This window comes from Pipra filicauda, unplaced genomic scaffold (genome assembly GCF_003945595.2).
Source record: "Pipra filicauda isolate LSUMZ 115617 unplaced genomic scaffold, ASM394559v2 scaffold321_size1097455_pilon, whole genome shotgun sequence".
NCBI classification, from domain to species: Eukaryota; Metazoa; Chordata; class Aves; order Passeriformes; family Pipridae; genus Pipra; species Pipra filicauda.
Window position 1 is genome coordinate 885,128 of NW_024104445.1, and position 25,449 is coordinate 910,576.

The 25,449-nt window shown below is 54.3% G+C and overlaps 1 protein-coding gene and 1 long non-coding RNA gene across 4 annotated transcripts in view; one reads left to right on the plus strand and one right to left on the minus strand.

Annotated features, from left to right (window-relative positions):
• WHRN (whirlin) overlaps positions 1-22,123 on the minus strand; it is a 48,735-nt gene extending 26,612 nt beyond the window's left edge. Inside the window, exons 1-2 of one of the 3 annotated variants that reach the window (XM_027727425.2) lie at positions 21,422-22,123; positions 8,428-8,643 (exon numbers count right to left, since the gene is read on the minus strand). In XM_027727425.2, coding sequence (XP_027583226.2) covers positions 8,428-8,643; positions 21,422-22,021 — 816 coding nt within the window. In that variant the 5' untranslated portion in view covers positions 22,022-22,123. Of the gene's footprint in view, positions 1-8,427; positions 8,644-13,390; positions 13,501-21,421 lie in introns of those variants that run through there. The other 2 variants (XM_027727424.2, XM_027727426.2) reach the window with 2 other exon arrangements.
• On the plus strand, positions 13,653-15,893 carry LOC113991281. Its single transcript, XR_003541883.1, has 2 exons — positions 13,653-13,695; positions 15,654-15,893. It is a non-coding gene; the product is annotated as an uncharacterized LOC113991281 (long non-coding RNA).
• Positions 22,124-25,449: the final 3,326 nt, after the last annotated feature.

A 25,449-nucleotide genomic window follows, 5' to 3' on the forward strand; every position in this document is an offset into this window, starting at 1 on the left:
TTTCACTAAAGCCAGAAAAACATTCAACTTTTCTGAAGTCCTGTTTTCTCCCAGTCTGTCTAATGACATTTAGGGTTTCCCTTCTCTAACTTCTTCACCCCACCGTGGGCCAAACTTCTCAAAAATCCCTAATACTGGGGGAAAAATGGAAGTAGCAGAGTGCATGGAGTCACAGATCAGGTCAAAATAGACTGGGAGTGCCAAAACCCTGCCTGCAGGTCCCTGAACAGCACATACAACCAGAATTGGCAACAGGAGGGGTATCCAGACATTTCCATCTCCCTTTAACACTATCCCAACGAGCTGGTAAGCTGAGAAGCTGCTCTCCCACATGGGTATCATCAGATGGAGTAAGAGATACTCCCTCTCCCTCTCCACCCGAGGTGCTGCCACGTGAGCTGGTTTGTTTACACCTGTTCCAGGGAAAACCTGGCCTTCCAGGGGAAACTTGGGCTTCCAGGAGCGGAAAGCCAGGGATACAACCCCAAGCCATGACGGGCTGAAAGCCTCTTCCAAGCCCTGTGGAGAAACCTTAAGCACTGCTGAAAAACACCTCGCTGCTGGCAGCCCCAGCAAGTTGGGCTGTTCAGGGCTTAATTGCGTTTCTTAATCAGCTTAATGGCCGTGGCTCCCCGGGCAAGCCCCGAGGCAGCGCGGTGGGAACTGCCGGGAAAAGCGAGGCAGCAGCAGGGGACAGGGAAATCGGCGCTTGGAGCGTCCAGCTCGGCGATAAACGCCGGGATTCGGGAATGGCTGGGAAATAGAGGGAGTGCAGGCAGGCAGGGGGCTCGGCTGGGTCAGGCTCAGGAGGAGGAGGAGGAGGAGGGATAAGCTGATTGCCGGGATGAAGGGATGAAGGGAAGGCTGAGCCACCCCATGTTAAGGGCTTAGGGATCAGAGGGGACTGTTTTGCACACTGCTTCTTCCCAAGGGACTCTGTCTCCAGGGATGGGTCCAGCACACACACAGGTGGTGCCAGGAGGGTGCCCCAAGCACAGCATCATCCTCACCCTCCACCGAGGGCACCTCCCTGTGCCATGAGCCCACTCCACACCCGGCTGGGTGAAGCACAAGCCCAGCTGAGCTGTCCAAGCACAGAGTTAAACCTGTGCCCTGGGACCAGACTGGTATTCCCAGTGGTTCCCACCATCGATCCTGACCCAGGGCCCCACCAGGAACAGACCCTCGGCATGGCATTCCCTGGATCAAGCCCTGCTGCCTGGGCTTTTCCACTCAGGTTTGTAGGTATATGATTAACACTTCTGTGCCAAGTCCTGCCCCAGAAGAAAGCACTGAGGTTCCACTTCCACTTTATGCTTCCTCCCTCCTCCCCGTTCCACAGCCAGGCTGCAGCTCACTCAGGGTGAGGAGCTGTGACATCCCTCGAGGGCTAAAATCAGGGAAAGCTGGGATCAATCTGAGCTGCAAATCCACAGCTGTCCTGACACCATCCTAAACCAGGCAGCAAGCAAGGGCAGCTATTCCATGGGGGAAACTGAGGACATCATAATCCAAAACTGGTTTGGGTTGGAAGGGATCTTAAAGATCATCTCATTCCACCCCCTGCCATGGGCAGGGACAGCTTCCACCAGCCCAGGTTGCTCCAAGCCCTGTTCAACCTGGCCTTGGACACTTCCAGGGATCCAGGGGCAGCCACAGCTTCTCTGGGCAACCTGTGCCAGGGCCTCACTACCATCACAGGGAACAATTCCTTCCCAATATCCCATCTAATTCTACCCTCCTTCAGCTTAAAGCCATTCCCTCTTGTCCAATCACTCCATGTCCTTGTAACAAGTCTCTCTCCTGCTCTCTTGGAGCCCCTTTAGGCACTGGAGGCAAATTAACATCCAGGCAAGGTCACCCCCCACCCCTTGCTGGGTATTCCCAGGCAGCACTGACACTGTGCAGTGCCCACCTCCTCCCCTGTGCCATTCCAAGGCTGTGCCCAGCCCCAGGCTACTCCTGCACGTGCCACAAAGAAGCATTTGGAAGATCAAGGTCACAATTTTAATTTCAATTTCAATGCTGAAACATCTGCTGCCTCCCGGAGCAGGAAATGAAGGGAAAAAACCACCACCATTAATAAAGCATTTGCTCCGAGCTGATTCTTGCCCAGGATTCCTTCTCTCTGGGTTTATGAAATTACCTGTTGACAGACTCGATTTTATCATTAGAAAAAAAGCTCTTTCAGACGCGAATTACTCAGCACCAGCAGGACTCGGCACACGAGTGTGGCTGAGGAGGTTTCACCCATGCTGGCAGCTATTTCCGTGCCATTACTGCCACCACACAAACAAAAACAACATTTCAGGAGGCTCCCAGGGCTCGTCCTCCTCCTGCTTCCCAAGGAAACCCCACAGGTTTGTGTCTAGACATCCTGCAAACACAGGAGTGAGGGAAGGCAGAGCCAGCTCATGAGCCATTAACTGAGTGCTGGGAGCAGCAGCCGCAGCTCTGGGGGTGCCAAATCCATCAGAGCTGGCCCAACATCACCCCCCTGCCCAGGGCAGGCTTGGTAAAGCCATGCCAGGGCTTGGGCACCACCTCCAAGGGGTTTAATACGTGTAACATCAGCACAGCCACAGCACAAGTGGGGACAGTGAGCACCTCCCAGGGCAGAGAGGGGACACTCAGAGCACAGGGACAGTCCCCAAACCAAGTCCTTTCCCCACCCCAAGCCTCAGCCCAGCTCCTGGCCAGGCTGATGTTGAGCCCAACGCTGCCTCCCTGCCAGGCAGGGCTTGGCTCATGCAACAGTTACCACTTTTGGGTGCTTTTTCACCCAAAGGAACAAAGAGATGGCACTGCTGCCCATCAGCACAGGGTGAGGTGGGCTGAGCTCTGACCCAAGGGGTATTTTGGGGTAAGTCTGCTGGGACAGTGCTACAGACCCCTCAAGGCAAGATGTCTTATCCCTGGAAACATCCAAGCTCAGGTTGGATGGGGCTCTGAGCAACCTGGTGGAGCTGAAGGTGCCCCTGCTCGCTGCAGGGGGTTTAGAGGGGCTTTAAAGGTCCCTCCAACCCAAATCATTCTGTGATTCCAGGCCTGGGCACTGGGGGGACCAGTGGCTCCCATCACATATTCCAATAACACAGGGAACTATCCACCCCCCCCCCCACAATGGATGCACTCAAAGCTGTAAACAAAATCAAACCCCAGCAAGGTCAGAGCAAGCAAACAGTGAGAGACGTGGGGAGCTTCACACTTCACACTGAAAATGCCATTACAAACTAATAGACAGAAATCCTTCCTCCTCTCTCCTGCCTCTCTTATCCTTCATGCTCAAGTAGTCACCATTAGTGCCTCAAACATTCAAAGCACACAATATTAACACAGATTTATTTTTTTTTTAAATAATAATTACAGCTACTTCTGGGTACAGAAGTGCCTGAAGGCAAGGAGATGTTCACACTCTCTTCTTTATATATATTTTCTTTCTTCTGCTGCACCAAAAGCTTGAAGGAACAAGCAGCTCCCCTGGCAATAAGCACATTAGAGCAGCAATTCAGCTGATGGAATGGTGCTTCTCAGAGAATTCACAGTCTAACACTGGCAGAGCATTTTGCACACTTCATCTTCCTCCCAGCTCAGCAGCACCTACGAGGGTTTTTTTGCTGTCTGAGGGTTTCCAAAGTGCTTTTAACGAAATAAGCTGTTGATTCCAGAAGTCCATCAATGACAATTCACAGCACAAACGGCCCTTTGCTGCTGTGACAAATCCAAACAGCTTCAAGCCTGGACAGATGACAAATATCCAAGTGCTGTGAGGCAGAAGGTGACCACGGGAAGCAGGTCCCAGCTTTCCAGCAGGCAGGTGCCATCCTGTGTTGGGATGGTGCTGGGGACTGCCCTGCTGCCGTGCCTGGCCTGGAGACACGTGGCTCCAGAGCTCTGTCCTGCTCCCAACCCTCCATTTCACACTTACCACTGACCACCACCACTGGTTACTTCACCTGTGGGGAGGACGGACACAGGGCTCTGGTAAAACACTGGATCCACCAGTTAGGACTACAGGGAAGGCTGCCCTGTATCATAGAATCCCAGAATCAGCTGGGTTGGAAGGGACCTCTGAGATCATCAAGTCCAACCCTTGATCCAACCCCGCCGTGGTTCCCAGCCCATGGCACTGATGCCACATCCAGTCTCAGCTTAAAAACCCCCAGGGATGGAGAATCCACCCCTTCCCTGGGCAGCCCATTCCAATGGCTGAGCACCCTCTCTGCAAAGAAATTCTTTCTAATATCCAACCTAACCCTCCCCTGGCACAGCTGCAGACCCAGCCCTCTTGTCTTGCTGAGAGTTGCCTGGGAAAAGAGACCAACCCCCCCTGGCTCCCCCCTCCTGTCAGGGAGTTGCAGAGAGTGAGAAGGTCTCCCCTGAGCCTCCTCTTCTCCAGGCTGAACAGCCCCAGCTCCCTCAGCCTCTCCTCCCAGCACTTGTGCTCCAGTCCCTTCCCCAGCCTTGTTGCTCTTCTGTTGTAGTGCAGGAACAGCTTGGGAAATGTGGTCATGTGCCACACACAGCACAGACATGGCAGCAGAAAGATCCGTAACCACTTGCAGGGCCGCAGGTTGTCCCTGCCAGCCCCTCCCTCAGCTCTCCAGTCCCCTCTCACATCCCTTCTTGTGCCTTCTCATGGCATCATCCACGTTAGGTCAGGTCTACAGTGAATACCTGGCCCAGGTCTCAGCACACCCCTCGTGCTCACCCCCAGAGAACAGCTCAGAGCCCAGCCTGGTTCCAGCTGGATTCTGGCTCAGATCCACTGCCTGGAAGAGGGTGGTGAAAGCCAAGCCATCCAACAGCTGACAGCCCACCAGCAACTCCCCAGATCCCCTGAGCAGCCAGAAGGGAAGGAGCTGATCAGAGGGACAGAGCAGCTGAGGGAACTGGGATTGTTCAGCCTGGAGGAGAGAAGGCTCTGGGGGGACCTAATTGTGGCCTTCCAGGACATGAAGGAGCCAACAAGAAAGATGGAGAGAGACTGTTTGCAAGGGCCTGGAGTGACAGGACAAGGGGGAATGGCTTCAAATTCCAAGAGAGTAGGATTAGATTAGATATTGAGCAGAAATTCTTCCCTGTGAGGGTGGAGAGGCCCTGGCACAGGTTGCCCAGAGAAGCTGTGGCTGCCCCATCCCTGGAAGTGTCCAAGGCCAGGTTGGACAGGGCTTGGAGCAACCTGGGCTAGTGGAAGGTGTCCCTGCCCATGGCAGAGGGTGGGATGAGATGAGCTTTAAGGTCCTTTCCAACCCAAACCATTCTGGGATTCTGTGGAGAAAGCAAAGGGCCTTCTGACTGTGTGCAGCAGCACTAAGGAATAGAAAGACAAGCTGGGATTTTGGAAGAGCCTTTCCTCACACCTGGGCAAAGGATGCTGAAGCCAGCAGGCCACGAGCTGGGTGCACCACAACGAGTGGGCAGCACAGCAAAGGCTGGCAGACCTGCCCAGGGCTCTGTGAGTGCAGGGGCATCACAGCAATGGCACCAGGGCAGCACAGCTCAGAACAAGCTGTGAGCCAAAGTCCTGCAGCCTGGCTCACCTGGAATGGTGCCACTGGGGGGACCTGGAGCTGGGCCCCCTCCCACTGTTGCAGTGAGGGTACCCAGAGGGTACCCAGGAGCAGCCAAGCCCAGCGTGGGTGCTCTTTGAAGTTCAACATGGCCTTCGTTCAACTCGGCTTCATTCCCTCCCAGAGCAGATTAGGCAACAGTCATTAACACTTGCCAAGTTCAGGTGGGTTCATTTTCACAGAATCACAGAATCAAATGGGTTGGAAAAGACCTCCGAGACCATGGTGACCAACCCTTGACCCAACCCCACCTTGTCACCCAGACCATGGCACTGATGCCACATCCAGGCTCTGCTCAAACCCCTCCAGGGACGGGGACTCCCCCCCCTCCCTGGGCAGCCCATTCCAAGGGCTGATCCCTCTCTCTGCAAACAACTTCTGCCCAATGGCCAACCTAAACCTGCCCTGGGGCAGCTCAAGACTCCTGAGGAGTTCAGGCCCAGGAGCAGCACAGAGGAGGGTGCTTGGGGCTGGGCAGTGGTCCCTGCAGCCCCTGAGCCAGCCTGGCACCTGGAATCACCTGGAATCACATCTCCCCTGGGACTGAGGGGAAGGGGCTGCCTGGGGCCACGTGAGGCTCAGGGGATGCACATCTGCAGGTTTCTGAGCATTTATGTCCACACACAGCAAGGACTGAAGGAACAGAGGCAAAACCTCCTCCCCACAGCCTCCCAGAGCTGCTGCTGCTCTGTCAAGGTGACACTGGTGGCAGCGGGTGGGGGACACCAGCCAGCAGTGCCTGCTTCTTTCTTCTGCTTAAAGTAAAAATAATAGGCCCTTCTCCCTTGTGGCCCACATGAATATTTCATCAGCAAACTGCCTCATCCTGTATTAGGTTTTTTTCCCCTCTCTGGCTGAGATGGGAAGCTCCAGCTCACCGACCCTTCCACGGCATTTCCAGGCAGAGCTAAGGACATTTTGGGTGTGCAGTCAGTCAGACTGACACCAGGATAAGAGGATGGGAATATATCAAGGTCCCAAGCAACTCTGTGTGTTTGGGAAGCCAGTGCCCTGCTTAGTCTTGGGCCAGTATTTTGATATTCCATGGATGGCACTGAGGAATCACCACGTCCTGCTGGTACAGGATGAACGTGTTCCACACCCATCACCACTGAGAAGGGAGCAGGGGCTGCCCCTCCAGCCTGAGCCTCACTGCAAGGGCATCTGAGCTCTGTGCCTCTGCACTGACACCTCTCAGGGTCTGCTTGGGATGGGAAGTGAGAGGGAGAAGAGACATTAAATCCCTGAGATCAGATACTGCAGCCTGAACGTATCCTCTGCTGGCTTCCCTTACACCAGGAGCTGTTTAAAGGAGGGCAGGCTCCCAGCAAAGAACAGGGCTGGGAATTAGAGGTGCTGATGCACTTCCCTTTCTGTCAGAGGCCTGAGATCCAGACCAGCACTGACCACACTCCCCTGGTACCATTATGGAAACCATTCCCTTCCCTGGGCCTTTTTCTCTCACCAGGGTTTCCACACAGGCCCCTCCTGGCTCAGCCTGACTCTCCACAACTGGAAAAGGAAAATCATCTGGTTTATTTTACTGCATTTATGGAAGAGAAAAAATTGGGAATTTTTTTTTTGTTTTTACTTCAAGAAAATTGCCAAGAGACCCAAAAAGGCCTCACAGAAACACCTGAGGAAAGATCTGAAATGCAGGAAGAGGGGCAGGAATGCACTCTGAGGTCCAGCCCTCCAAATCCACAAGCCCTCCTGAACATAACAGAGAACCACAGAATGGTTTTGATGGGAAGGAACATTAAAGATCTCCCAGTTCTTCCCCCTGCCATGGGCAGGGACACCTTTCACTAGCCCAGGTTGCTCCAAGCCCCATCCAACCTGGCCTTGGACACTTCCAGGGATGGGGCAGCCACAGCTTCTCTGGGCAACCTGTGCCAGGGCCTCCCCACCCTCACAGGGAACAATTCCTTCCCAATATCCCATCTAATTCTACCCTCCTTCAGCTTAAAGCCATTCCCTCTTGTCCAATCACTCCCTGTCCTTGTCCCAGGTCTCTCTCCAGCTCTCCTGGAGCCCCTTTAGGCACTGGAAGGAGCTCTAAGGTCTCCCCAGAGCCTCCAGGTTGGACATGGGTGTCAGTCCCTTGATGTCCACGCTGTCAGAAGGCCCCATCCAACCACCCACCTTTTTGGGAAAGGCCTCAAAATCAGCTTCTGGTTTGATGGCTGTTCCTGGCAGGACCCTCACTGCCAGACCAGGATGCACCTGGACAATTCCTGCTCTCCAGCTCAGGTTCTACTTGTGTCCAGTGGGAACAAAGCCAGTCCATCCCATCCTACAGGAGGGAGACAGAGGGAAATCTACAGCCCAAGGGAGGAAACCCAGGATCCTAAAGGAGAGCCAGGATCACAGAGCTGCCAAGCACAGGAGCTGGGGCTGTTCAGCCCGGAGAAGAGGAGGCTCAGGGGAGACCTCCTCACTCTCTGCAACTCCCTGACAGGAGGGGGGAGCCGGGGGGGGGGTTGGTCTCATTTCCCAGGCAACTCTCAGCAAGACAAGAGGGCTGGGTCTGCAGCTGTGCCAGGGGAGGGTTAGGTTGGATATTAGAAAGAATTTCTTTGCAGAGAGGGTGCTCAGCCATTGGAATGGGCTGCCCAGGGAGGGGGTGGATTCTCCGTCCCTGGAGGTTTTTAAGAAGAGACTGGATGTGGCATCAGTGCCATGGGCTGGGAACCACAGCGGGGTTGGATCAAGGGTTGGACTTGATGATCTCAGAGGTCCCTTCCAACCCAGCTGATTCTCTGACTCTATGAAGGAAGGAGGTTGGCACCTCCATGGTGGGATGTGACCGCAGAGAGGCCCCCGGGGCTGGGGCCGGTCCCCCTTTGCTCACCTTCTTCTCATCCCCCTCCTGCAGGAGCTGGAGGTGGCTCCTCTTCTCGCTGTCCCTGCGCAGGGAGCTGTTCTGGTGGTGGGGCAGCCCCGTGGGGGGGGACACACTGCGGCCCTGGGGGTCCACCCAGGTGTAGATGTGGTTGGTGACGTACCCGCCCGGGATGCGCCCCACCGAGTGCACCGACAGGTTCAGCTTCTTGCAGCCCTTCAGCACCTGCAAGACAAGCCAAGGAGAAGGGGGGAGTCAATGCCAGGACCACCTGTCTTAGGGGGGGAGACGCAGCTTTGCTCTTCCACGAGGCTGGAAGATCTCAAGCTGCTCTACGACCACCAACTGAGTGATGGAGAGACATAAAAAGCTGGGATTTTGCATTTTTCTACTCTCTCCTCTCTGAAACAGTGTTAAGGCAAAGCTGCTGACAGAGAAAACGCAGTGGGATTTTTTCCCCCATCAGCCATGGAAAGAGCAGAGTGAGGCAGAGTATGGGAGGTGAGCTGGGCAGTGCCATGCCCAGGAGGAGCCTCAGGAGGAGCTGAACCCAAGACTGAGCAGCTTCTGCAGCTCTGGAGAGGAGCTGGTGCAGGACAGGGATCAGTGCTGGAGGAGAGCAGCACAGATCCTTGTCCAAAGTCCCTCTCCAGCTCTCTTGGAGCCCCTTTAGGCACTGGAAGGTGCTCCAAGGTCTCTCCACAACCTTCTCCTCCTCTGCAGGCTGGACATGGATGTCATCCTGTTCATGACCATGCTGGCAGCAGGCTCCAGTCAAACAACAATCTGTTTGGGAAAAGCCTGAGCTCAGCCCTAACTCTGTCCCCACAGCTCAGCCCCAAACTCCTCTCATCCCACACCTCAGCCCCAAACTCTGCCACTGGAAAAGCTCCTGATGCCTTCAGGGAATATTGAAATTCAGCCATTTAGTGACCAGCTGCCTCCCCCAGCACAAGCAGTCAATTAACGAGTACAATAATTACTAAATATACCCATATATTTAAACCAACACGCACAGAGATGACCTTGAGGCCCAGAGAAGGTGATTTGCAATCACTCCTCTGCTCTCCCAGCTTCCACTGTGAGGAGCTGACAGAAGCTTTACAGTAAACTTAAATAAACATATAGGAGTTGTCCCTGGGGACAGCTGGAAGTGCTGATCCCTTCTGAGGCCTCAGGAACATCAACACTCCAGACCTGCTCTCAGAAGGGAGGTGCTTGGGGGTTTTTTTTTCCCATATATACATCATTTTGATGAGCTGCTCCCACAAGGTCTCCTGTCCCCGCTGAGCAGAGAAGCTGCTGAGCAAAGCTTGTGACCAGGAAGAACTAAGAGCAGCAGCTCCTTGAAAAGGGTAATATTGTCAGGAATACTGGGCTGGCTGGATCCCAGCCCTGACCTGGCAACACTCCTGTCCCTCCCTGCCAAAGCTAAAGAGAATCCAGTTCAGCATCTCCATCACACAGAGCAATTTGGCTGCAAACTTGTCACATGCTCCCAAGGTCACCATGTGCCTGGAGAGCTTAAAACAAGGACTGGAAACCAACAGCTCCATCCCAACACCCGCAGAGCACTTCACCCCCCCGGACTGCTCCCCTGCCCCAAGCCCTGATCCCCCAAACACACCCCCTGTGGGCATCTCCTGCAGGCAGAGGTGCTCCCCACACTCCAGCCCTGCTGGCATCAGCCCAGCCCTCACTGGGAGCCAGCTCTGAGCCCACTGCCCGCTCTCCAAGGGGCACTGCAGCCCAGCCATGCTCCAGGGCACAGCACAGCTTCCTGAGCCACAAAACCAGGCTGAGGATGGGCTGAAGTGCAGAACTGGGGGTGGCAGGGAGCCTTCTCACCTCCCCCAGAGCTGCCAGTGACCCCAGTGAGATGGTGGCATTCTGTGCAGGGTCAGGAGTTGGACTCGACAACCCTGACGGGTCCCTTCCAGCTCAGCAGATCCTGATTCTATAAGTTTATGATTCTATGGGGTACAGGCCCTCCCCAAACCCTTCTCCATCCATTCAAACTGCAGACAGCTCTGTGAAAACCCCTTTTCAGTCTCCACAACACCACTGCCTTACCCAGGTACCGAGGCAGCAACAGCACTGACAGTCCCCTGAGCGAGGTCTCACCTCTGAGTGGGGCTGCAGCTCCTCATCCAGCACAGGGAAACGATGAGGGCAGGCAGTAACACAGGAGTCCAGTCCTCCCTCTGCCACAGAAATGCCTCATCATCCTGACTGGTGCTTGCATTCCCATCCTTTTCCGCTCTACACGGAAGAACAGGCCTTGGACACTTCCAGGTGTCCTCCCTCTGGTCACCACAGTCTTCCCAAAAACCACGGGGTGCTCAGCACAAACCCCACCCAATAACCACTAAAGTCAGTTCTGTTCAAACACTGGAGTTTCCAGGGAGATTTCTGTTCTCCAGGCAGCCACCAGCTCTTTAAACTGCAGCTGCCATGGCTGGGAGAGGGGAGGAGAAGGGAAGCAGTGTTTTCCCTTGGATAAATCCACACTGAAGCACAGCAGGCATGGAACACGATCTGGCACAGACCTGCAGAACCTTTGTGCATCCACACACTGAACCAGACCTTAACAAACTGCTTGGCATGAGGAGCTGCAAAAGGATGAGGCATCAGGTGAGCCAAGTGGGAGAAGCTTCCACCTGCATCCAAACAGAGCCAGAAGCCACCATCAGCTGCCATGGTGAGCTCCAAGAGAGCAGAGCCACCACCCATCTCCCTGCCCAAGAAGAAGTGCTGCACTTCCCCTCTGTTCTTTTCTTCCCCTCCTGTCCTTATCTTGACCCACCTTCAGTTAAATTTTCTCACTCCTGTCCAGCTGAGGGGGTGATGGAACAGCTTTGGTGGGCACCAGGGTCAGCCCACCCCACTCAGGGCTGGTGAGAAGGGGCCAACTGACCATCTGGGGTTTAGAGGTGCCAATTCCTGACAGATCAGGGACCACACAGCTTGTTCAACACATCCTTCCCTGCCGTTTTGGCCAGCAGGGACCATAACCACAGCACAGGACAGGCCCATTTTCCAGCTGTTCTCCCTGAACATCAAGCAATCAGCAGGAATTCTTTTCCAGCCCTGTCACACTGGCTTCTCCCACACTGTGCATCCACCCTGGCCTCCTGGGAGATGTTTGCAGAGTGTCTCCACGCCCACCTGAGCACGGGATTTTGGCAGGTTTTGGTTTATAACAGATTACCACTCCCTTGGAAGCCTCCAGGCTGCTGGTCCCCATGCCCAGCAACTGCTCAAGCATGGAGCACTTTGCCCTTGCTGCTCCCAGAGAGGTGCCACCAGGCTGGCACAAGCCCTCTGGCCTCGACTTTGCTGCCAGCCCTGTTTGTGAGGCCCCCACAGCAAAGAGAGGGGCAGCACCACATGAATGATGCACTTCTCACAAGGGTCAGCCCAGCTCCCCGGGACTAAAGGAGAAGCTTTTCAGGACAGAGTTCTTGTCACAGAATCATCAGGGTTGGAAAAGACCTCCAAGACCATCGAGTCCAAGCTGTGCCTGATGCCCACCTTGTCCTCCAGCCCAGAGCACTGAGTGCCACGGCCAGGCCTTCCTGGGACACCTCCAGGGATGGGGACTCCAAAGCTCCCTGGGCAGCCCCTTCCAAGCCTGACCACCCTTTCCATGAGGAAATTCCTCCTGATGTCCAACCTGACCCTCCCCTGGCACAGCTGGAGCCGTTCCCTCTCCTCCTGTCCCTTGTTCCCTGGGATCAGAGCCCGACCCCCCCCCGGCTCCCCCCTCCTGTCAGGGGGTTGCAGAGCCAGAAGGTCCCCCCTGAGCCTCCTTTTCTCCAGGCTGAGCCCCCCCAGCTCCCTCAGCTGCTCCTGCTGCTCCAGCCCCTTCCCCAGCTCCGTTCCCTTCCCTGGATATACTCCAGCCCCTCAATGTCTTTTTGCCATGAGGGGCCCAGACCTGGACACAGGACTCGAGGTGTGGCCTCAGCAGTGCCAGCACAGGGGGACTTTCACAAAGACAGGCTCTGGATGGGATTTCCAGAAGGAAAAACTCCCTTCCAAACACACAAGTCTTGTGTGCAGCAGCTGCAGAGATACCACCACAAAGAGACAGCAGAACTCCCCCTGAGTGTTTTTGGGAAAGCCTGTTATCTGATGGGCACCCTGAACCCAACCCGTTTTACCATTAAATAACAAATTCCACCTCCTTAATCCCCTCTGCAGAATCAGACAGTGCAAGGCTGCATCTCTATCTCCTTCCTCAAGCCATTCCAGGGATTTGCCACATGTTGTTCAGGGCTGCTGTGTTTTGCTCCAGTCTCAGATAAGATTTGGCTTTGCCCCATCCCTGAGGTGTTTGAAGGCTGTGGGGTGGAAGGTTTAACTCTGGCACCACAGCGTGCAAGCACACCTCTGCCAGGAGCCAAGCTGAAAGAAATCAGTTATTTGGATCTGGGAATTAGTGCCAGAACCTTTAGCAGAGAAACAGTCACCAATTGCCTGGAAACGTTATTAGAAGCAGCAAGTGCCAGGGGGGGGGGGGACAGAGTGATTCCATAAGGCTACTGAGCCCCTGACAACACACTAGTTAATTATCTATTGAGTCCTCTGAGAGTGAAGTAGATGGTTTAAAACAGTCAAAAAAGCAAACACACATCTCATGTGCCCACAAATATCTTAAAAAAAAACCAAAACAAACCCCAAAACAAGACAGAGTACATGATGTTCTCTCCTACAACCCAGACTGAAACCCAGCTGTGCCAGTCCTGCCCAGCACATCTCACTCCACTGAAGGCTCTCCTCTCCCATCTTCATCATTTTCCACTTCTCCACAGCCCTGAAAAGGCTGAAGGCTGCTTAAAAGCATCTTCCAGGCCTCCAAAAATTCCCCCAGTAGGAACACAGATGTCAGAAATCGATGGCAATTAATCACCAGGATCCTTCTGGCAGCCTGACTGGATCTGCATTCGGATACAGCCCCCTCACTTACCTTCTCTGCTAATGAAAGGAGCAATCTATCCCACTCCGTTCCTTCGTGGGGAAGAGCACAGTTGGATACAAGGAGCATTAACTATGAGCCATCCTCCCCCTCTCCACAGGCTCAAGCTGTTTTCTTCCGGCAGCAACAGCCTGGCCGGAGCCGTTTGGCTGTGGGATAATGGGCACGGGATAATGGGCACGGGATCATGGGCACGGGATCATGGGCACGGGATCATGGGCACGGGATAACGGGCACCCTGGAGGTTGTCAATCAGTGGAGCACCACCCAATCTGGCACCGAGTCCCCCCAAAAAAGTAAGTAAAGGCACGGGCTTGGGAAAAGAAAACTGCGAAGGAGAAAGAAGTGAGGTACCACAGGAGGGAGGCAGAGGGAGCTTTTACAGCACATTCAGGCACCGAGGAGGGAACGGTTTGCAGGAGTTTGTTTAACCACTGTTTCCTGCTCTCTCCGGGGTGTCTGTCCCTGCTGGACCAGGTAGTTTTAAGCTGAGAAAAACCATCTCGGTGCCAGCGGGAACGAAGCAGCTCCCTGTGTGTGCTGTGGAGGGGAAGGGGCTGCAGGGGCAGGACCTCAGGAGCTTTTGAGCCAGATCAGCTGAATGGTTCCTCTGCCCAGAGCAGAGCACAGCAGGCAGAGGCATTCCCCGCCCTCAAAGGCTGGCTCCGGGGATCATCTGCAGGCAGGATGGATATAAGGCCATTACACTGCACACCTTGGGTAAGGCCCAGTTCAGCAGGTACAGTACAAACACGCAGGGAGAGACTGTCCCCTGTCCCAGGCTGCAGCCTGGAATTGTAAATAAGATGTTTTGTTGCCCAGAGAAGCTGTGGCTGCCCCAGCCCTGGAATGTTTAAGGCCAAATTGGACAGGGCTTGGAGCAACCTGGGCTAGTGGAAGGTGCCCCTGCCCATGGCAGAGGGTGGAACAAGATGAGCTTTAAGGTCACTTCCAACCCACACCATTCCAGGGTTCTATGATTCTGAGTGTATCCCACCCCCATCTTGCCTGACAAAGAGCAGGGAACTCATTCTGGGCAGAGGAACTGGGAGCCTGGGCTGCACTGAGGTGTCCAAACAGCTCATCCCTGCACGGGAACAAAGAGAACTGGAACAAAGAAAAGGTGACACAGAGGCAGGTGGGGAGAGCAGGAGACAGAAGGAGGGAAGAGGGAAGCACAGGCACTCCAGATGGAGCGAGAGCAGCGGGTTCCACAGCGCAGGGGGTGGAGGGTGTGACACGGCCTCCCATCAGGAAGACAAATGGGAATTGCAGGAGGCACAGTCCAACCTCTCCCCCTCTCCCAAGGCAAAGGTGACAGCAGTCGGGCTTTCAAGTAGCAGCATTTATGCAAACAAATGCAAATAGATGCATAATTATGGTGATTGCACACATTTAGCCCCAAGGCAGCAGGGAGCCCTCGTCCCTCTCACCTGGAAAGGTCAAATGAAATCTTAGTCCCAGGCCCTTCTTCCCAACCCCTCCAAGGGCTGACACCCCCCAGCCCTGCTCTGTAACCTCCCACCCCTCCAAGCTGGTCACTGCCCAGTGCATCCCTCAGGAAGCCCAGGACAATTATAAATAGAGCAGAAAACTCCACATAACTTTATTGGTGCAAGCCAAGGGATGGGGGGCAAGGGGGATAAGGGAATAAGGGCAATCTAGATCAGAGCACTCCCTCCTGCTTCCTCTTGTCTTCTCTTTCCACTCCACACCAAGCAATGCTGAAAGAGGTCACACAAACCACCAGCAAGCCCATATTGTTTAGGTAACACAAGTTACTTGGGGGGGAAACTAACTTTTAAAGAATCAACGTGGGGAAGCGAGCAGGACACTGGACTAAGCACCAAGGACATCCAGTCAGAGCCTGCACAGAGCAGAGGCCCCTCCAGCCTCCCCTGCCAGCACATCCCACCCCGAGAGGCTCAGGGGCAGCTTCTGAGCCCTGGCAGGAGCAGGGCTCCCCCAGCCTGCCCAGCTCCCTGCTCCCCCTGGATTTACCAAGCACTCAGCAGTCCTGACAGGGAGAATTCACAGAGCACCCAGCCAAAAGAAACTAAGGCAAGTCGTGTCAGCAGATGCTTTGGCAGTTTAACTGAGGGGATTTAGAGCTGAATAATTCTCTGAGCAGACACTGAGGAAAAAGTGTCAGGAAAATCCATCGTCTTCCCCCGAGGACACAGGGACTGAGTAAAGGATATTTTAATTCACCAGTTCTGCTGCACACTGATGCTTTTGTTTTTTCTTCCAACAGGCACTGGAAGGAAAGAAGCTTTTCTCCTTCAGGTTATCTTATCAACTTCTCTACTGTTTATTTACAAGGAGCCCACTAAATGACATTAATGCTCCAAGAAGTCAAGGATGCCCTAACAATACTAACCTGATGAACAAGCCAATACTGGTGCCAAGTGCTATCATCCCTGCATTATGAGGAGAGGAGAGATTAAGGACCTCATTCTAATCTTTTGCATCAGTATAATGTCATTTGATTTCATTAGGGCTGACTGTGATTTGCCGGTGTAATGAAGGGAAACAGATGACTAAGTAACTTGCCCACTGAGGGAAATCAGTGGTACAGCAGCAAATATAACCTGCTCCTACCTCTGGTGCCACAGCTAAACCCGCATTCCCGCAGATGCCGTCTGCGTGTGCAAGTTTATCCCGCTCCAAGTCAGATGAGGTGTTAATTGAGGAGCTCAGATGAGCTCACAGTGAGAGCAGAGCATCATCTCAGCACCCTGGTCAGCTCCAAGCGAGGTCCGGCATTAAATCTGCTCCACCACATCCTCACATCTGCCTGTGAAACCAGGAACAGCCCTTGACAGATCCACTGCCACGAGCTCTTCCCTTTAAGGAGCGTTAAAACTCATTTTTAATGCAGGCGGCTTCAAGTTCAAGCCCGATCATTTCCCCCCCTTTTACCTAGAGGGAGATCCTGCTGACTTTCCACTTTCCACCCTCTCCCTCCAAACTCACCCGGCTACAGCAATTGAAAAAGAAGCTGTTTGCAGGACAGAAGGGCAGAGCAGAAACCCGTGGCACTGCACAGAACCTGTGTTTTAAGCTCTTTTTTTAGTGCAGTTCTTAGTTGGTTTTTTTTTTTTTTGTTTCTAAGCAGATTCAGAGACCAAGGAACAGATTACTGGTCTGACTATTGGGGTAGATGCTAGTCACATCCTCCTGTGCCATGCTCTGGCTCCCTGAGATCCCCTGGGAAGGGGAGAACTTTCTAGCCTCTTTCTTTAGTGCCTTCTAAAAATACAGACACACAGTGATAAGCACACAGGCAGTTAAAGGAACACTGCTGATATCTTTACACAATCGGGGATCAATGCATTCCCTTCCCTCCTCAGTCATCCCATCCATCCCTGGCTGTGGGTGACAATCCACAGCTCCAAGCACTTGGAAGGGTCAAACCCCAACCAAATCAAGCTGCATTCATCCCTCCCCGGCCCCAGTGCAGGGGTGATTGCTGCCCACAGCAAATCAGCAGCGTCAGCTCACAATAATCAATTAATTCGGCATCACAAGAAACAGTGGAATGAGATTTGCTCTTTTGTAAGCTGTCTGCAAAGGAAAATTGCTCTAAATATGTTCCCAAGGCTCAGGGCTGCACGTTTCATTTCTCAGAGGTCTTTTAGCAATACCATAAGCACCTGGAGCCCTTTCTACCTCCTGTGAAATATTGCAATCTCTGAAGACTCTCTCCTTGTTTGCCACCACGAAAACCCAAATTAATAGAACATAAAAGGAGTTTTAATCTCCTTTTAATTATTTTTTAAATGCCCACTTGGCACTATCAGAGCAGGGGATGGAAAGGCTGGTTTGGAAGGAGTGAAAACCTGTGCTTGAACAGAGAGATGGTGCTGGCAGGTGACGTGACCCCCCTCTGTCCCAGGAAAGGGAGGAGATGTGATGTGATCCCCCCCTGCCCCAGGCTGGGGATGTGATTTGATCCCCCTCCACCCCAGGCCAGGGAGGAGATGTGATCCCTCTCGGGTGTCAACCCAAGACAAGGGGCTTGAACCCCCCCCAGTTCCTTCAGAATAAACTCGATGCAAATCCAGTGACTTTGGCAAAGTCACCCTGGATTTACACCAAGAGGACAGAATCACACCCCTCAAGCCTGATGGACACAAATTAGTGCAGTTTTGGGGATTTTCATCAAGCTTATCCGGGTTTGCCCAACTGTCAGCACGAACAGCAGGGCCAGTGATGGAATCAGTGCAGCTCTTTTGAGGCTGGTGTAGCTCCTTAAGCCAAATCCTAAACCAGGAACGATCCACCTGAGTCGTGCAAACTTTCTCCCATCCCCTTCCTCCCCGAGTGATTCAAAGGGCATAAAAACCTACTGCAGAGCAACAAAAGTAAGGGGTGGGGCAGAAAGGGGTTGCAAATTTAATGCCGACTCCAGATTATTGGAGAAATAACTCCCTGGGTAACATTTTGATGGTCTAAACCCACAAAATACCTCAATTTTAACTGCTCTGCACGAAATATGACAGGTTATCAATATAAACTTTCAGCACAACTGCTGAAATACAGCAGTATATACACTATATATATAAAATACACACAGTTTATAGGCACAGTGCTATGTCCTACATAGCAAGGCTGAGGAAAGCCAAGCAAGCTCTAAAAATACGGCAGACAACACAAACTTCTTCCCTGACACCATAACTCACACGACAGTGATCTTTTGCTAAAGTGCACTCTTGAATGCTGCAATGATAGGGCTGTAATTGTAATGGAGTCATTTAATTTGGATCTGGATGAAACAGCGAGCACAAAGCAGACAAGGCATAAAAAAAACTCTCCACCGCTTCCATAAAGGTTAAGAAGCTGGTCCTTAAGTGAATTGATTTGGAGTGTTGAGGTAATCTTGCAGTTTAAGTCAGAATTGCACTTTTGATGTAATTTACACTACAACATCTGCAATCACCACCGTACCTGTCACAGGTCACCAGTCAGTTTTGAGCTGGGACAACGTGCAGGTCAATGTTTCCTCTCTGCCCAGGGTTGTGGCAGTTTTCACCTGGCGCCATGATTTTCATTTTTTCTGAATGATGCCTGAAAATACGAGGAGTACACAGAAATTGCTGCTACACAACAGTCAGTGCCCCTCTCCTCCTAGAGAGGAGGGCTGGAAGTGGCTGGGCTACTCCTGGATGGCCAGATAGGCACGAAAAGGCAACTGAGCCACCACGACTTGTAAAACCAACGCAGCGGCTGCCGAGCGCTCACACGAGGCTGCACAAACAAATCAAGGCAATGTATTCACTCACTGCTCTGCCTGAACAGCTGCCTCGCTGCCACACTCGCTGCCCAGCACCTCTGAGCACCCCAGCAGGCACAGAGTTGGTTTCTGGTTCAGTAAGTTTGTCGCCCTCACGCCCGGAGCAGGACGAGCCCGGGAGCAGCCGAGGAGCCTCGCCGAGCCCTGCCATCGCCTCACGCCCCAAACGATGAGCTCTGACAGCTCCTCTCACAACGACACACTCGGCACATGATGAATAACAACGCTGGCCCAGACAGACAGCTCCTTGCTGCAGGACAGGAGGGATGGAAGTGCAGCAGGGCTGTGCCCGCTCCCAGACGGACACGGAGCCGGAGCATCGCTCCACGGGCGGGATCGGGAGCTGAGCGCTGATCAGACAGACTCTAAGAGAGCTCAGCACAGCCCCCTCTCGAAAAGCAGGCAGGCAGCGTCTGGGAGATCAGCTACACAGCCAGGGGGGTATATAAAGAAAGGCTCTCTCTTCTCACCTTTCCCTCTCTCCATTTAATCCCAAGTACAGCGCACACGTGAATTCCAGGACCAAGCCCAGCCTGTTTATCCAACATTTCTCTCTCCATTGATCCACACAGAGCAGACCAACAGCCAGCAGGGAGGAGGGCAGGTCACAGAGGTTTGCTCTGTTCAGGGAGACCAGACCACAGCCAGAGAGGCCTTTGCAGAGCTGTTAATGCACCCACTCTGAGCCCCAGCTCCCAGGTTTCAAGGGGAAGCAGAGAATATGGGATCAAGCCACCCTGTACATCACCACCTCTTGTCCCTGCAGCTCTCACAGGCTGTGTGACACCCAAAACATCAGGCTGAGGTGTTTGCATCTTAACTCCAGGGAAATCCTCCAAAAGCTGCCCTTGAGCATCACTGAACTCGATCTACTCTTCAGCCCCGCTCCCAAATGCGGGATGTGAGGGCAAATAAGCACCTGCTTCATTTTAGAACCTCCAAAGGAACTATTAGAGCTGCAATAAATCACTCCATGACTCTTCCCTAGCAAAGTGTTTCTACCACCACCACCACATGGGTCATAAAAACCCTTCCCAGGTGTAAAAAGAGCCCAGGACCTCAAGAAGGTGCCAGCACTGGGCAAGCGATGAATCTGTTGTTGAAAGTTCAGCTCGCGAGCACACAGATTCTGAGCTGCTCTTTCCTATCAGGATCATATTAACAAAATATAGCTCTTGGCAAACCACATCCTACAGGAATTATTTCTGTGCAGGAAGCACTTAGTTTCACTCAAAATTAATAATGTCTGAGAGACATCATGTACGTTATATCAGAGAACAAACAGAAAGTGATGTGAATTACCCAGCAGAGTGGGATGAATTGGAGATGAAGTCATGAAAGAGACCATTTCTAACACCTGGTTTCTACCCATCCCAACGGCATAATCAAAATATGGGGGGGTTTTTGCAATCTCCAGGGCACAAAATTGCAGGCTCACTTACTTACACTGGTGTTGTCCTATCATCAGGAACCAGAGAAAAAAAAAATTCCTACAAATATTTCCCCTGGTCTCAAGATTACCAGGGACTCATTTCCAGCCTGGAAGACGTGCCCTTGCCCGAGGCACTGATTTAAAGCTGGGGCAGGGACCATGTAGGTTGGCTGGGAAGACTGTTCAAAGCTGTGGGTGATTAATGTGCTGTCGGAGAACACTCCACACGAAACAGGCTCCCAACAGAACCACTTGAGCTTATTATGGAAAAATTAAAGCACAAACAGCTGGAAAACAGCTCTCCATACGCTGCCTACAAATTGCTACTCTAAAAAGTCGATTCTCCAGCTCGATAGGTTTGTGCCTCGGGAACGCTCCGAGCTGAGCCCACCCGCCGCAAGATCATCTCCGTGAATGGTTCGGGTCACTTAAACGCGGATTTGCCACAGGACACCGAGTTTCGGGTGAAAATCTCACAGTTTATGGATTTCCCCACCCCCATAAAAGCTTTTATCGATAGCCGCCCTCCTGTTCTGTACTACAACAGGTCTCCAGGGCATGTGGAGCCGTGCTGGGAGAGCGGGAGCCCTCCCGTTGTGTAACCGTTCTCCTTCTCCCCCCGCCACAGTCAGAGGGGGATCGGGGATCTGCTCCTGCTCTGGGCACGATGCAGTCCCGAGGGGGCTGTTCTGCCTCTCCGTGCCTCAGTTTCCCCATCTCTGGGAGGACAAACACGCTACGGCTGCTGGAGTACGCGGCTTAAAGCCCGGCTTACGCAGATCTCCAGCTTCCACGAGATCTTCCACGAGCCTCCCAGGCTGACAGGGAGCCAGGGACAGCATCGCTGCGTTTCAGAGACGTGATAAAAGCGCAGGACGAGCCCGCCGAGCCCAGAGCCGCGCCGGCAGCTCGGTACCGCCCTGGCCATCAGCGGGCACCGCTATTCCCACCGCAAACTTTCCAGCCGGGCTGAGCGCACGGCTGGGCGGGACGAGCCCGATCTCTCCGTCTCCGACACGATGCAAACCCGGAGCGGCTCCGCGAAGGGCTGCGGGTTCCCTCCGGATAAGGGGGAGCGGGGGCTCCGGTCCCACCGGCGGACGCGGGATGGAGCAGCGGGTGGAGCCGGGGGGATGAGGATGGACGGGGCGCACGGCGACAACACCCCAGGAGGGAGGGAGAGACCCGAGCAGGGAGGGAGGGAGCGACATGGACACCGGGGAGGCAGAGAGGGACCGGGACACGGCGGGACGGGGGAGAACAACCCTCGCAGCCCGGTAGGGACCCGCCTTACCTTGACCGCCTCGGCGTGGGTCACCCTGTCCAGGGACTTGCCGTTGACCCCCAGGATCTGGTCTCCGACTCGCAGCCCCTCCCGCTCGGCCAGCGAGCCCGGCTCCACCAGCGACACGTAGATCCCGACGCCGTGCTCGGCGCCTCCGCGGATGCTGAAGCCCAGACCCTCGTGGGCTTTGCTCCGGCGCAGCGTCACCTGCCGCAGCTCGCCGGGGACCACCGGCGGCGGGGCCGGGGGCGGCGGGGGGCGGCCGGGCGGCGGCAGGTAGGGCCCCTCGGCCGTGTACTGGTCGAAGAGGAGCTGGTCGGAGCGCGGCAGGACGAGGCGCAGCAGCGGCAGGAGCTGGCGGCGGCGGGGCCCGTCGAGGAGGGCGCGCAGGGAGCGCACCAGGTCGCAGACGTTGCGGCGGCCGTGGTAGGCGTTGAGGCAGAGGATGAAGCGCTCCCGCTCCGCCTCGCTCAGCAGCGCCGTGAGCGCCTGGTGCAGCCGCCGCACGTTCGCCGAGAGCGGCCGCGGGGCCGGACCGGGAGCCGAGCCCAGCGAGCCCGACGAGGAGGACGAGGAGTGCACGGACACGCCGTCCAGCTCCGCGCTCATCGCGGCGGCACCGCCGGCAGGGCCGGGAGCGGCGGGGCAGCGCGGGAGCGGAGCGGACCCCCCCGGGCAGGAGCGATGCCGCCCGGCCCCGCCGCTCCTCCACCTGTCCGTGCGCTCTCCGGCGGCTCCCCAGGAAATGACGCGCCCGTTGCCGGGAGACGGGTTATACAGAGCGGCCCCGGCGGCGGGACCGGACCCCCCGCCCCGCCCCAGCGCCCGCCCCCGCGGGACCGGCAATTAGCGCGCCCGGCAATTAGCGCGCCCGCTCGGCACCGCGCGTCAGCGCCCGGCCCTGCCCCGCGCTCAGCCCTGCCCGCTCGGCAGCCCCGACCCTGTCCCGCTCGGCAGCCCCGACCCTGTCCCGCTCGGCAGCCCCGACCCTGTCCCGCTCGGCATCCCCAGCCCTGCCCCGCTCAGCCCTGCCCGCAGCTCGGCTCCGGGTGGGAGCTGCGCGGGGTGTGAAGTCCCGCCGCTCTCCCTCATCCCTCATCCTCCCCGGTGGGGATCGCTCTTCCCGACCCCGTCCATCCCGCCGCAGAGCTTCCTCAGCCCTCTGGGGTCTCGCCATGGCGAGGGCACTTGGAACAGAGGACGCAGGGAAGAGGAGCCTCCCGAGGAGTCGGCTTACAGCCGGGAGAACAGGAACAGGCTGCCCCGTCACCTGAGCCCGGGGCGGTTTTTCCATTGCCCGCAGTGCCGGGTGTTGGGTTGTTGTCACGCTGCAGTGCTGGGCACTCTCACCGGTGGGTTACAGCCCTGGTAACACACCCGTTCAGCTGAGAAGCTCAGCACAGACTTTGTTTTAATCACAACTAAAAGGGGTTTAGGCACATGTGTTACTGACGGGGTGTCAAACAATGTATGATTGGGGAAACAGTTTTTAAAAAGAGAGATTTAGAATAGATATTAGGAAGAAATTCTTCTCTGTGAGGGTGGGGAGGCCCTGGCACAGGTTGCCCAGAGAAGCTGTGGCTGCCCCATCCCTGCAAGTGTCCAAGGCCAGGTTGGAGTAACCTGGGCTAGTGGAAGGTGTCCCTGCCCATGGCAGGGGCTGGAATGGGATGAACTTTGAGGTCCCTTCCAACCCAAACCATTCTGTGATGTTGGCCTTGGAGTCCAACCCAAACTCACACCCCTCTTCATTTAGCAAACACAGAGAAACCCTGCCTGTGAGGGATCCTGGTGATCCAGTGATCAAGAAGCTGTCAGGGCCACGGGCAGCCAATATCCCAAACAGCAGCCTGGATCAGCAGGATCCAGGGAAGCACATTTTTGCCTGGGATGCTGCCTCACATCTCTTCTCTGCTTCCACACCCTTAACCTGTGACTTCAGATTCAAAAGGGAAGCACCAGGATGAGAAGTCAGGGCAGAAATCCAAGGACTGCTTTTCTAGTTGCTGGATGAAGTATTTCTTACTACGTGAGGTTTTAGTTTCTTTTATGTCTCTGGAGCACTGAGCAAAGACCATTTTCCATCTCAGTCATTTGAAATCTTTCTGTCTTCACTTGAAGTGCCTTCCATCTGCTACAGTAGAGGAGGATTAAACCTAATTCATCAGATGCATCTTGATAGCAGTAGAATTCATTTTGTTCACGCATATGATGGAAGAGCCTAAACAGCTGCTTTACAAGTAGCTTTATGTATTGAAGCTTTGTTGGAGCTTTCAATGCCTTGTTTAAAACAAAACCAAACAAAGCAGATTGCTAATTGAAATTCGCGTTCTAACTGCGGGTGATAAACAAGCAGATGGAACAGTCAACACTGCTGGAAAGAAAAGGGACAATATAGGACAGAGAAGTGAGTAAAAACAAAAATACGCCTACATCAGCCAAACAAAGTAAGAGAAGGGCAAACAAGGTATTGCAAGTCTTTGAATTGCACTCAAACATGAGGTTAATGCTTGGTACCCGCTCAGACTCCTCTATTTAAAGCACTGCTCTTCCCACCAGCGCAGTCGGAGCATCTCCAGCCTTTTTTTATCCCACATGAAGACTCCAAATGTGTTAACACAAGCAGATGCAGCAAGAGCTGCCCCTGCTCTGCACTAACTCCAGACTGGAGCGGCACATCCAATGCTTCCCAGCTCAGCAGAGCTTGGCAATGCCCAAAGCACAGCCACCAGGGCTGTTTGGTGACCAGAGCTGCCCAGGGGTGGCACTGGGTCCCTGATATTTTGACCATTAATCCAGAAACCGTCACAAATCCAGTTTTCCAATTCCAACCCAACGCTGCCTGGCAGAAAAACACGCACAACGTCCATGTGAGGAGCTGCAATGGGGAATAATTCTGTTTTCCTGCTGCCACTATGGACTGCTCATCCATGGGATGCCCCATCCAGCTGCTGCTGCCACAGGACAGCTCCAAGGCTTCCCTTTGGAGCAGAGATGGATGTGATGCCTGTCCTAATCTCTGCTCACAGAGGTTTTAGATTTGGATTGTTCACACATTGGCAAGTTGGATCTTCACCATACACTGTCCAGCCAGAGACTCCCACTGCTTCTTCCTTTGGAGAAGAAAGGGATTGAGATCTCATGGAACATCAGCTGACGAATTTCTGGGGGCTTTATCCTTTCCAGTGCTGTACACACAAAGCCATGCAGTTGAGAGAGAGCAGCACGTGGCCTTGGGAAACAAGGGGAAAGAGGGGGTTCATCCAGCTCTGGGACACACAAGTGTTCCCACACCTGAGCAAAACCTCTCCAGTCTTTCTCAGCCCGGGTGAAGCTGCTGAACTAATGCCTCCCATCAGACTGCAATAGCAGCAAAAAGGGCCAGAGTCTCACTATTGTACATCAAAGTGTTCCTTCAGGATTTCTTAGGAAGAAACTCTTCCCTGTGAGGGTGGGGAGGCCCTGGCACAGGTTGCCCAGAGAAGCTGTGGCTGCCCCATCCCTGCAAGTGTCCAAGGGCCAGGTTGGAGCAACCTGGGCTAGTGGGAGGTGTCCCTGCCCATGGCAGGGGGTTGGAATGAGATGATCTTTCAGGTCCCTTCCAACCCAAACCATTCTGTGATGGATTCAGCATCCCTGGAGGTGTTCAGGAAACAACTGGACATGCACTCAGTGCTCTGGTCTGGTTGACAAGCTGGTGATCAATCAAAGGCTGGACTCGATCTTTTCCAACCTGTGACTCTGTGATGATTTGGAAAGGGAGCTCTGCCAGCTGGGGAGTTGGCAGCAAGTGCTCGGGGTGGAATGGCAATGCCAGGTACAATGGCATCACCCTGCAAACACCCAGGCAAGCAGCCCTTTGGAGCCAAGAATAGTGAGTGCTGAGAGTCCACATTTATTCCCGAGGAAACTCCTGGCTGGGCTGGACCTTTGCTAACTGGAGGGGCCACACAGACACTGGCAATGGAACCTCAGCCCCCTCACACACCCCAGAGAGCTTCAGAGCAGCTGGGCACTGTGCAGGCCCAACACCCAAA